The sequence below is a fragment of the Rhinatrema bivittatum genome, chromosome 4 (genome assembly GCF_901001135.1).
Source record: "Rhinatrema bivittatum chromosome 4, aRhiBiv1.1, whole genome shotgun sequence".
Lineage (NCBI taxonomy): Eukaryota > Metazoa > Chordata > Amphibia > Gymnophiona > Rhinatrematidae > Rhinatrema > Rhinatrema bivittatum.
Window position 1 is genome coordinate 187,151,171 of NC_042618.1, and position 13,488 is coordinate 187,164,658.

The 13,488-nt window shown below is 43.4% G+C and overlaps 1 protein-coding gene across 4 annotated transcripts in view; it reads right to left on the minus strand.

Annotated features, from left to right (window-relative positions):
• Nucleotides 1-13,488, minus strand: part of IPPK (inositol-pentakisphosphate 2-kinase) — a 189,672-nt gene that overhangs the window by 33,253 nt on the left and 142,931 nt on the right. For all 4 annotated transcript variants that reach the window (XM_029599379.1, XM_029599381.1, XM_029599376.1 and 1 more), the window contains exon 10: nucleotides 639-924. In XM_029599379.1, the coding sequence (XP_029455239.1) occupies nucleotides 639-924 (286 nt within the window). The remainder of the gene's footprint in view (nucleotides 1-638; nucleotides 925-13,488) is intronic.

Here is a 13,488-nt window from a genome sequence, read left to right on the forward strand (position 1 = left end):
AATTATTTTTAAATTTATGATTTTCATTTATCATCAAAAAAGCAAATGGCAAACACAATGGTACAAAAAAAGAAAAAGGAAGCAAAATTTTACATAAAACCAATGAAACAATTTTACCATGTTAACTAGACTTCATAGGTGGGATCTTTAAAGAAACTAAATCAGAAGAAAAACTCCAAAACAGGCAATATTCAAAATATTAAATCCTAACCAATGTTGAACTTCTCTATGCGACAGTCAGTTCACTGGACCTAACCCTTGACTGCAAGAAGAAATTTAATTGATCCGGTTCAGAGAGAATACAGATACTTTTATCCACAAACTGCAGAGGTGGTTCTGGGGGCAGGGAAAGCATAGGAAATTGAACACTGCACATAGCTTTGATTATACAAAATTAATCGTGTTTTGTGCCAAAAGATTACACACAAGAGAAAGCAGGTGCAAATCTGCAGATTTTTTCATTGAGCAATAATCAAAGCAAAAGCACAGGTGTGCATTTGTTTTGGTTATGGTGCCAATCTGTGGGTAAAATGTACCTGCAGTTTCTACATCTTTTGTCTATCTTAAGAATGTTTAGAACACCTGGCTCTCAAGTTTCTGACAAGATTACATAAGAAAAGGGAATCTGGTTTTCTTACCGTTCCTGAGCAGCTCCTTATTGAAATGACTTGCTTCACAGTAACTCCTTCCTTGTGAAATGGGAATTGGTTTCATGTCTCCAGCCCTACAGGCATCTGTTGTACTACTATTCAACAAAGTCATTGTCAATGCATGGATTAATTCCTTAATAACTGTCCTTGTACAGTATGGGCCACTGACCAGTCCATTGGCAGGAAAAAAGAAAGGCTTCAAATGATGAGCAAGTTCATTCAGGTCTGAGAGATGGTCCTGGTCATCCCTGCAGCCATATATTAACTCACCATTCTTCAGGAAAAACACAAAGGAGAAAAAGAAAGTAATGAATGATGATATTATTCTGAAAAGTTTATATCTGCAAAGAATACTTGTAGCTTATCAAATTGTTTTGAGAATCACGCTTTAAAGTTCCACAGAAACATAGTACATAACAGATACAGTAAAGACCATATTGCTCATCTATATACATATATCAAATGCAAACCAGCAGCAGCTTGTGCCTGTATACACAAATGCTGTAGATGCCATGCTAGTTCACTTAGCGATATTCTTCAAACCATTCACTTTTGACAAAGTCCATAGGTACTTTTAATCCATGGACTTTGCATCAATTTTCAAAGCAAAACTATTTGCGTATGATGGCTTTGAAACTTGCCATGGGTATTTAAATGCCTATGTACATTTGCCCCTGCTTTTTCAGTGGGAACCTTTTTTCAAGGAAAGTAACATGCATCAAATTAAAAATGCAATCTGCATATACTTCCCTCCCTGACCTGAACACTCCTGGGAATGCCTCCTCAACATGGCTAAAAGCATGTGTGGTGTGGGACATAGCATGGACTTTTAGCCACATCAAGGGAGGGGGTAATTTCCAGGGAGCTTATTAATGCAGGTAAAGCAAAATTGCTTACCTTGTAATAGGTGTTATCCCAGGACAGCAGGATGTAGTCCTCACATATGGGTGACATCGGTAATGGAGCCCTATGTACCGTACATAGGGCTCCATTACCGATGTCACCCATATGTGAGGACTAGCATCCTGCTTGTCCTGGGATAATACTTTTTATTCTTGCAAATTGCTTTGAAAACTTTCCTCATAACTAACTGAAAATGAAGTTCAGCAAACAGGCTGCAGATGATAACTTTTTATTAACTAGCCTATTACACTACTACCTATCGTTGGAGATTTACATTTTCTAACCTGATGAAGGAAGCTGATCTATATAAAGTCACATACAGGCCGATACAGTACAGTGCGCTCCAGCGCGGAGCGCACTGTTAACCCGCGTTTGGACGCGCATTTTCAACGCGCTAGCTTTACCCCTTATTCAGTAAGGGGTAATAGCGCATCGAAAATGCACATCCAACCCCCCGCCCCCCCCGAAACTAATAGCGCCCACAACCAACATACAAATGCATGTTGATGGCCCTATTAGTCATTCCCGTGCGATACAGAAAGCAAAATGTGCAGCCAAGCCGCACATTTTACTTTCAGAAATTAGCACCTACCCAAAGGTAGGAATTAATTTCTCTTGGCACCGGGGGTCTGAGGGTGTACAGAAAAGCAGTAAAAACTGCTTTTCTGTACACCCTCAGACTTAACATCATGGTGATATTAAGTCGGAGGTTCCAAAAGTTAAAAATAATTAAAAAAAAATTTTAAATCGGCCCGCGGCTTGAAACCGGATGCTCAATTTTGCCGGCATCTGGTTTCCGAACCAGTGGCTGTCAGCGGGTTTGAGAACCGACGCCAGCAAAATTGAGCATCGGCTGTCAAACTGACAGCCGCCGCTCCTGTCCAAAAAGAGGCGCTAGGGACGCGCTAGTGTCCCTAGCGCCTCTTTTTACTGCGGGTCCTAATTTGAATAATTTTTTTTTTCTGAATCACGCGCACAGGAGAGTGGCCTGTGTGCATGCCGGGAGAGCAGGCGCTCGCCCGCGATTTTTACTGTACCGGCCTGTTAGTAGGTTAGTCAAAGATATCACCAACAATCAGCTCACCTTTACTTAAAAAAAAAAAAAAAAAAAAAAAGGAATATGTGAAAACTAGTTTTTGTCAACTTCACCACAGCCTCCTGTGGGTCTTTGCTTACAGGCTGCAGATATCTTCAGCTATTTTTAATTTGTCAACATTTGTAGTCATTGTAGAGGAAAATCCAAGTCGATTCATTTTGCTTGTACACTGGACATTCCTAGTGGTGCTAAAATATATGGTTACTAAAACCTTATTTAAAATGGCAAGTCATGAAGAAATTTCTTACCAGTGAATTTCCTTTCCTTTAGTCCCACTATACCATTCCACACAAGAAACATAGTATTGTTGGCAGAAAAAGACGAAGTGGTCCACCTAGCAAATACCACTTCGTGCAGGTTACCCCCAAGTGTCTATTAAGGGTAGTAACTGCTCCATGTGGGTTGTTCCTCCCTAACAGCAAATGGAAGTAGAAAGCACAGCTTTCTATTTGACAAAACAGCTACTTACATGTGGTGCAGTCCAGAAAATTCCTCAGTATTCTAACAAAGCATTAAATGCATCCCAATTATAGATGATAAACTTGTAATAAACTTCAGGATCCCATTCAAGAGCCTCTTCTGGGTTATCATCTGAAATTTTTAGGGCAGTGACCATCTGACCAATAAGGGATGTAGTCTCATCCCTATGGAAAAGCTAGATAAGTAAATCATCCTATTACTGAGGGGCAAGTCTCCCTCTCCTAAGGAGTAAAAGCTGCCTATATCTATAAACTCTTGTTTCTGAGAGGGAGAGGCATTTCCCAAATTACAAGACTGCTGGTCTCATTTAGGGGGTAAAGGCAAGTTTGCTTACCATAAACGGTGTTTCCGTAGATAGCAGGATGAATTAGCCATGCTGTCATGGGAATTGTCATTCAGGGCCCGGGAGGCAGAGCTTTACCAAGCAGAGGTTAGAGTTTTTGGTCTTTGTGGCTGCGCATGTGTTCCCGCACAGGAAAGTAACAGATTATCCTCAGTCTGTAATTAAGCTTAGGTGTAGTAGAATAGAAGGTAGACTGCCAGGGAGGAGGGAGGGTCAGCATGGCTAATTCATCCTGCTATCTACGGAAACAACGTTTACGGTAAGCAAACTTGCTTTTTCCCGTTGATAGCAAGGCTGAATAAGCCATGCTGTCATGGGAGTCCCAAGCTCCCAATCACGCTATTTGTAAAGGGCTATAGGTTTGCGTTATCTATGTAATGTGGCAGTTGATGTGATTAAGAGGATAGAGACTGCAGGATTGCTTGCCCTATCTTCACATCAGTGGTTGACTGTTGGTCAAGGCAGTAGTGGGATGTGAAGAGATGACCATGTAGCTGCTTTACAAATGTCCACAGGTTGTACATTTCTGAGATGTGCTACTGACGCAGCTACTGCCCTGACTTGATGAGCATTTGGAACAGAGTTTAGATGTAACTTCTGTTTCTCATAGCAGAACTGGATGCACTGCGCTATCCAGCTTGAGATGGTGCATTTAGCCACTGGTAGGCCAGGTGCGTTTGGGTCAAATGAGACGAATAGATGAGAAACACGGGAGTCAGAGTGTGTTCTCTGTTTGTAGTGTGCTAATGCTCGTTTGCAGTCAAGTGTATGCAGTAATCGTTCCCTGTCATTAGAATGAGGTTTAGGGAAAAATGTTGGTAGTTCTATCGTTTGGTTCAGGTGGAATTGAGATACCACCTTTGGGAGAAAGGCTGGGTAAGTCCTGAGAACTGCCTTGTGATGATAAAACTGTAAATATGGAGCATAGTGAACTAAAGCTTGTAACTCGCTAACTTGACGTGCAGATGTTACTGCCACAAGGAATACTACTTTCCAGGTAAGGTACTTCATATGTGTGCCGAATCCATGGGTTCGAACAGGGAGAGCATGAATTGCTCCAAAACTATATTGAGGTTCCATGGAACTGGTGGTTTAGAGACTGGCGGACGAAGATGAGTTAACCCTTTGATGAAACAAGACAGGAGGATTGTTAAATGGCCTATGATATGCCGCTATTGCACTAAGGTGAACTCCTATAGAGGATGTTGTTAGGCCAGACGTGTATAATGTATGGAGGTAATCCATGAGCAACTCTGGTGAGCAGTCCAACGGTGGAATGCCCTTGGAGGTGCACCAGGTAGAGTAACGTTTCCATTTAAAGCTATAATTTCGTCTAGTTGAGAGTTTCCTGTATTCCAGCAGGATCAACTGGGCTGTAGTAGAAACCCCTTGCTCCGTCAGGAGGAGCCGATCAATCTCCATGCTGTCAAATGGAGGGCCGAGTGTAGCGTAGGAGCGTCCCTTGTTCCTGAAGCAAAAGATCTGGTTGATTTGGTAGTCGAATTGGGTCTTTGATTGAGAAGCATAAGAGGTTACTGTACCACGGTTGCCTGGGCCAGGCTGGGCCTAAGAGGATCAGTTGAGCCCCTTCTGCTATGCATTTCTGAATTGTCCTGGTAATGAGCGGTATGGGAGGAAAGGCATACAGTAGGCCCTTCGTCTACAGAATGAGGAAAGCATCTTGGGTGATTCTGAGTTGACTGGGCCAGGTCGAGCAAAGGTCTATCGATGGTATCCCCCATTGTAGGAATATCCCTTGAGCTACTTGTGGATTGAGGGACCATTCATGTGGATGAAATATTCGACTTAGTTTGTCCGCTCTGGTATTGGCGACTCCCGGTAGGAGTGTTGAGAAAATGTTTTATTATAGATATATTTATTGCTACCCACCTAGAATAGTAGAAAGTATGGGACAGAAATTACTTTTAAACACACACTACTCTTGGCATATTTTGACATCCAACGGGAAAGTCTCCTCATATATTCCTCTTAACCCTTTTGTGGGATAACCTTATTTACATGATGCAAAGAGTCACTGTTCTATCTATCCACCAGCTTAGAGGAAAGCTTCAGACAGTTAAAGATAACTAACCACCAGTACTGAATCTATGTGGTCTTCTCAATAAGGGGGGAAAGAAAGCTAAATTTTGGTAGAAGGCTGAAATCATTTGAGAATCTGATTAATGAATGCAAAAAAGGTCTCATATTGAGAATCTACCTTATAATAATGGAAGAACAGAAAGACCTAAAAAAGAAAATTTGAGAACCTATGGGCTAAAGCAGTGAGCAGAGAAAATGAAGAAAAAGATTAGGACCAAATTGTATGTAAATTCAGCCATAGTAATTATATGTATGACCAAAGAAAGTAGATATAAAATCCTCCACCACTGAAAGATTGCAAAAGATGGGATTAACTAACAAACGTTGGAGAGGATGTGAAGGTGCTCCCTGATAGATGTATTAGAAGGAAGCAATATCATGATACATAGATTTACTGGAATATAGCTTCCACTACATCCTGCAGTTACTTTGTTAGGCCTACCAATTCAAGAAGAGTCCATCTGCTAATGGCAGCAAGGCTAAATACAGCATAGCACTGGAATATGTAGAGTAGGGATGAGCATTCGTTTGCGATGAAATAGGAAATAGAGACGATATTTCCTATTTCATTGCGTTTCGACGAAACGATAAGAAAACCCATGAAATTTCATGTGGTTTTCTTATCTTTTTTTTGGGGGGGGGGGGGGGGAGAAAGGGCACATTAAAAAAACAAAACCTCTAAACCCACCCCAACCCAACAAATTTAATTGCAACCCCCACCCTCCCAACCCCTCCAAAACTTGCCGAAATTCCCTGGTGGGAGCGATCTCTCCCTCTCAGAGCCGGCCGTCCATTGCTCCTATCATGTGATAGAGGCCGGCCAATGGCTCCGATAGCCTCTGTCACATGGTAAGGGCAAAAGGCCATTGGCGCCATTTTGATTACTGGCAGCCAACAGCCCGAGAGCTGGAGATCGCTCCCAGGACCCCCGCTGGACCACCAAGGAATTTCGGCAAATTTCGGTGGGGGGGTTGCAATTAATTAAATTTGAAGGGTTGGGGTGGGTTTGGGGTTTGCTTGTTATTTTACTACCCCCCCATTGTAATTCAATTTGAAGGGTGGGGGGGGCAGCCGAAATAAAATCGGCCCAAACCGCAGGAAAATTAGATTTCCCGCAGCGGGCCGATAACGAAGGCCGAACCAAAAGGTTCGGCTGAATCACATCTCTAATATAGAGTAAACTATCTATGGGAAGATGGCTTCAAACATGGAAAATATTTGCTATGGAACACATCAGTTTCTGTGTGATAAATACCACAATGTAATGAAAATTAAAGAGCCCCTTTCTAAAGTAAGCACACAAGAATGTAGGATCTAACCAGCTGTAGTAGCCAAGACCTTGCTTGATATATACTTGATTTTTGTCTTTTGAGGAAGACAGAGAATAAGGGAGAAATAATACGTCCAGAACTATTTTGACTAAGGGTAGATAAAAGAAGAAACAATACTATTTTTGTTTCTCTCATGCCTGTATTGAAATTGTTTGGTGTTTTCTCATATTGATATTTTTTTGTGTTTGTTTTGAAAGCAAAATTGCTTACCTTGTAATAGGTGTTATCCCAGGACAGCAGGATGTAGTCCTCACATATGGGTGACATCAGCAACGGAGCCCTAGGCGGGAAAGTTTACTGTCAAAGTTTCTAGAAACTTTTGACTGGCACTGTGGTGCCCACTGAGCATGCCCAGCATGCTATGATATTCTCTGCCACAGGTGTCACTCTTCAGTCTCGTATGTAGCAATAAGCTTTAGCAAAAAAAATAAAATAATAAAGTATGAGGTCCAACTCCGCGGGGTGGCGGGTGGGTTCTGTGAGGACTACATCCGGCTGTCCTGGGATAACACCTATTACAAGGTAAGCAATTTTGCTTTATCCCAGGACAAGCAGGATGCTTGTCCTGGGATAAAGCACATATGGGTGAATAGCAAGCTAGAGGCTGAGTCATTTTGTATTGAGGCAACAGTGAAGTATTGCTGTTGAAATGAGTCAGCCGAAGATCATAGAACATTGGATGTAGAAGGAGTTGGGTTTAAACTGGAAACAAGTTCTTTAAGACAGATTGTCCATAGGCTGAATCTTGTCGTCCTTCTTTGTCCAAGCAGTAATGAGCTGCAAAGGAGTGAAGAGAACTCCATATTGCAGCTTTACAGATGTCAAGGATTGGCACTGAACGATAGTGTGCTACTGTGGTTGACATTGCTCTTACTGAATGTGCCTTTACTCGCCCTTGGAGAGGAAGGCCTGCTTTTTCATAGCAAAACTGTATGCAATCTGCTAGCCAGTTGGATAGAGTATGTTTACCCACTGCTTTACCAGGTTTGTTTGGATCATAAGAAACAAATAGTTGATTGGTCTTCCTGTGGACTGCAGTGCGGTTTAAATGGAAGGATAGAGCACGTTTACAGTCCAAGGTGCGCAAGGCTGTTTCTCCTGGATGGGAATGAGGCCTTGGAAAGAAAGTGGGTAAAACTATAGATTGATTCAAGTGGAATTCCGTAACTACCTTGGGAAGGAATTTTGGATGTGTACCGAGAACCACCCTATCATTTAAGAATTTTGTGTAGGGTGGGTATGTAACTAGTGCTTGTAACTCACTAACCCTTCTAGCTGATGTAATTGCTATGAGGAAGATAGTCTTCCATGTGAGAAATTTTAGGTCACAGGAGTCTATGGGTTCGAAGGGAGAACGCATGATTCTTGTTAAAACCAGATTCAGGTCCCATTCCGTGACCGGTGGCTGAATTGGTGGTTTAAGGTGAGTTAATCCCTTCATAAACCTACTTACAAGAGGTTGAGTGGAGATTGGTGCATCTCTAACCCTGTTATGGTAAGCTGAGATTGCACTGATATGTACCCTTATTGATGAAGTCTGGAGGCCAGAGTTTGAAAGATGATATAAATAGTCTAGTAGAGAAATTGTGGGGCAGGAGAAAGGGTCAATGTTCTTTTTCGTGCACCACAAAGTAAATCTTTTCCATTTTGAAGAATAGTTCTTTCTTGTGGAAGGTTTACGTGAAGCTATAAGTACTTGGTTGAAAGATTGAAAGATTGAGTGGTTGTAAGATCAAGCTTTCCACATCCATGCTGTTAGAGATAGGGATTGAAGGTTGGGATGACGCAACTGACCCTATTCTGAGTTATGAGATTGGGATGTACTCCCAGGCAAATGGGATCAGTGAGTGAGACCATACTTGTCGAGGCCAATACGGGGCTATGAGAATCATGGACCCCTTGTCCTGTTGTAGCTTCACTAGAGTTTTGGTTATGAACGGTATTGAAGGATACGCGTATAGTAGGCCTGAGTTCCAAGGGCGAGCAAAGGCATCCTTGGCTGGCTGGTTTTTCTGTTTGTGGAGAGAACAGAAGTTGTTCACTTTGTAATTCAGATGTGATGCAAAGAGGTCTATTGTTGGTTGACCCCATGTTTGAAATATCTTGGTCGCTACTGAGGGATTTAGTGACCATTCGTGTGGTTGGAATTGACGACTGAGTCGATCCGCCACTACATTTTGAATGCCTGCTAGGTAAGTGGCCCGAAGAAGGATTGAGTGGTTCAGGGCCCAGTCCCAGATTTGTGCAGCTTCTTGACAAAGGAGATACGAGCCCGTGCCTCCTTGTTTGTTGATGTACCACATGGCAACTGTGTTGTCCATTTTGGATGAGAACAGTGTTGTGTGAAAGGCAGTCCTTGAATGCATGCAGAGCATAGCGTATAGCTCGAAGCTCCAAGAAATTGATCTGAAATGTTGCTTCGAGTGTTGTCCAAGTCCCTTGTGTTTGGAGATTGTTTATGTGAGCTCCCCAACCCAAGGTGGATGCATCTGTAGTTAATGTTATCTGTGGGACTGGTTGTTGAAAAGATAGGCCTTTGCACAAATTGTCCTTGTTTATCCACCAAAGAAGCGAGGAACGTAGTTGGTGGGTTACTTGAATTGAAGAATGTAATGGTTGAATGGCTTGGATCCATTGTGATTTTAGAGTCCATTGAGTTACTCTCATGGCGAGCCTTGCTAGAGGTGTAACCTGAACTGTAGAGGCCATGTGGCCTAGTAAAATTAGAAACTGATGAGCTGTTGCTTGATTCCTTGAGTGAATCGAGTTTGCCAACTCGGATAATGTTTCTGCTCGATCCACTGGTAGAAAGGCCTTTGCAAGGACTGTGTTTAGTTCTGCTCCTATGAATTGGAGTAGCTGAGAGGGTATGAGATGGGATTTTTGATAGTTGATTAGAAAACCCATGGAGTGAAGTACAGCAATTGTTCGGTTGAGAGAACTTACTGCTCCCTGGCGAGATTGACTTCTGATGAGCCAGTCGTCTAGATATGGGAAAACATGAACACTTTCCTTGCATAAGTGTGCTGCTATTACTGCCAGGCATTTGGTGAAAACTCTGGGAGCAGATGCCAGTCCGAATGGCAGTACTCTGTACTGGAAATGCTGATGACCCACTACGAAGCGGAGATATTTTCGATGAGTAGGGTATATTGGTATGTGAGTGTAAGCATCTTGTAGATCCAGAGAACAAAGCCAATCCCCTTTTTGAAGAAGTGGAAGCATGGTGCCTAGAGAAACCATCCTGAACTTTTCTCTTTTTAGAAATTTGTTGAGATTTCTGAGGTCTAGGATGGGACGTAGGCCTCCAGCTTTCTTTGGAATGAGGAAATATCTGGAGTAGAATCCTCTGCCCTGCTGTGTCCAGGGCACTGGTTGAATGGCCCTGGCTCTCAGAAGGGTGGATAATTCTATTTGTAATTGATTTAGTTGAGAATTTTGTTTTGGGTAGGAAGTTGGTGGAAATTCTGGAGGAATTGAGAGGAAATTTAGTTTGTAACCATGGGCAATTATAGAGAGTACCCATTGGTCTGTTATTGTTTGCCAGTGTTTGTAAAAGTGTGAAACTCTTCCTCCTACTGGCAGATGTGTTTGAGGATTTGAAATTATGGCTTGTTCTCTGGTCTGACTCTCAAAACCCTGCCGTTGGACCTGTCTGAGGTGGAGGTTGCGTGCGAGGAGGCCTAGGCTGTCTTGCTTGAGAACGTTGTTGTTGAGGCCTAGTAGATCTGCCCCTGGATGTTTGTGAGTAGTATCTACGTGGCCTGTAGTAAGAATGCTTTTGTTCCCTGCGGGGCAAGCGTCGTTGTGATTGTGTTGAAGGTTCCTGAGGCATTTGGGACAGCTGGCGTAATGTCTCAGTGTGGTCGTTTAGCTGTTGGACTGCTTCCTGGACCTTGTCACCAAATAAATTGTCTCCCAAACATGGCAGATCCACTAGTTTTTCCTGGACCTCAAGCCATGCATACCTTCAAGCAGTAATCCCAGCAGCTGCAGTCCTGGAGGCAGTGTCAAAGCTACCGTAAGCTGCTCTGACCTCATGCTTTCCTGCTTCTAGGCCTTTGTTCACTATGGCCTGTGCTGATTCTTGACACTGTGCAGGTAGCGAGTTTACGAATTGCTCCATCTGCTTCCATAAGTCTCTCTGATACTGTGTCATATACAACTGGTATGCAGAGATTCTCGAATTCAGGATTGCTGCTTGATACACCTTTTTTCCTAATGTATCCAGGAAGCGGCGGTCTTTTCCTGGGGGAGTTGAAGAGTGAGGACGGACACGTCTTGACTTTTTCTGGGCAGATTCAACTACCACTGAATTATGTGGTAATTGTGCTTTTTGGAAGCCAGGTGCCGTCTGTACCAGATAGGTGGAATCCACTCTTTTGTTTACTGCTGGAACTGTAGAAGGGTGCTCCCAGATCCTGTGTTGTAGATCTAAGAGCACTTCATGGATTGGGATAGCCAAACCTTGTTTGGGAGGATCTACAAATTGTAAGACTTCTAGAGTGTGTTGTCTAGTGTCTTGTTCAGTAGTCAGTTTAAAGGGTATGGTATGCTTTCTGCCATGTCTTGTATAAAACTGGAGAATGATAAGTCTTCTGGTGGGGACTATTTTCTAGGTTCTGGTGGAGAGGGTTCTGACAAAGTCCTCAGAAGATGTATTTGTGCCTTGGCTATCCCAGGAGTCTTCATCAACATCCCTGTGAGGGGATCTTGTGATGGGCTTGGATGGTAAATGTAATCCTGAGGGACCTGGTAATGGGTCATCGATGGGAGGTAATGGAAGTGTTTGTTTTTCAGGTTGTTTCGGTAAAGTGTCGATGACATCTTGATACCGTTGTAGTAGACGCTGGAAGAAAGCTAGATCTTGAATTTCTGGTTCTTCCTGTGGTGGTTGGATCGACGGAATAGTTATCGGAATTAACGTCGACATCGAAGGTGGTCGTCTCGATGTCAGACCTGACGTCGGCGGAGTCATCGGTATCGACGTCTAAGACATCGATGGCAGGTGTGCGTATATTGATGTGGACGTCGTTATTATTTTGGGCATCGACATAGAGTCTCCTTTAGTCGTGTGAAGGTCGACACTGGCATCGGTGGTCTCACCGGCAAATTTGCCGGCATCGATGCAGAAAGCATCGGCATAGACGAGCCCGTCGGTATTAGATGTTGCTCCATAAAGGCCTTGGATACCGCTTGTCTGATAATCTCAGACAATTCCGGCGTTACAACTGATGGTACCAGAGCAGTTGTAAGCGGAGGCTGAGGTGTAGGATCCGGTGCAGAGCCCTGCAGAGGATAAGGAACCGAAGACGGAGGAGTAGGCCCAGGCGCCGGTGTTTCCTCAGTCCGTGGCCGCTTTGCCATCGAGGGTTCCTGGGGATCCGTTTCGGGCATCGATGGTCGTCGATGTTGATGCTTGTGTTTTAACTTCTGAGGGTCGATGGATTTCGTCGATAATGACGACTGTGACGAAGGATCCCCCGACGGCCCCGGGCGAGGTTTTTTAAGTAGTAAGTGCTTAGACGCTCTGGTCGTGGACGACTTCGAAGACGCCGACGGAGATGGGATAAGCTGAAGCTGGAAAAGATGCTCCATTTTTTCAAGCCGGGTCTTTCAACTTTTCGGAGTCATCTCGGCGCATTGTGGGCAATTATTTACCTCATGTTTTTCCCCAAGGCATAGCATACATTCGAGGTGCGGGTCAGTAATCGACATTTTCCAAGCGCATACAGGACATTTTTTAAACCCCGTAGCCATGTTTCTTATCGACAGCCGTCGAAAGAAGGGGAATTCGTGGGAAGAGAAAAACCTTCGAAAAAAGGGACAAATGAGACAGAGGTACTCACCGGCCGGTGAAGAAAAATTACCCCTCTAAATCTATGACAGAGAATATCTAATTTAATCGACTTTTTCAGTCAAATTTTTGTTGAGAGGAATCTCAACGGCTCCTTATCCCGCGATGCGGACAGCAGCGCAGAAAGACGAAGACTGAAGAGTGACACCTGTGGCAGAGAATATCATAGCATGCTGGGCATGCTCAGTGGGCACCACAGTGCCAGTCAAAAGTTTCTAGAAACTTTGACAGTAAACTTTCCCGCCTAGGGCTCCGTTGCTGACGTCACCCATATGTGAGGACTAGCATCCTGCTTGTCCTGGGATAACTAGCAAATTAGCATTTTTCTCCATGATGTTTATACTGACTCATGTAATTGCTTTTTACATCAATAAATGAGATTTAAGAAATAAAAATAAAGGAGGCCATTGTAAGATAAGATATCCAAACAGCAAGCAGAGCTATAAAGACCAACTCAAAACACGCCAAAACAGCATATGTGTTCAGAAATACGTGTTTACATTTCCATGCTAACATCTCTTAATAAAAGAATTTAACTGGTTAATAAAAAACGACCAAGCCTATATTATAGTGTTCTTCAAAGTAAGATCTGCAGGGCAGTGGTGGCTCCCATGGACCCCTTATGCAGCCCCCCCCCCCCTTTCATATTTCACCTCCCACTTCCCTTCCTTAAATCTATCAACCCCCATCCCTACATTGCAAAGTCACTATTGAGGCAGCAGCACAGC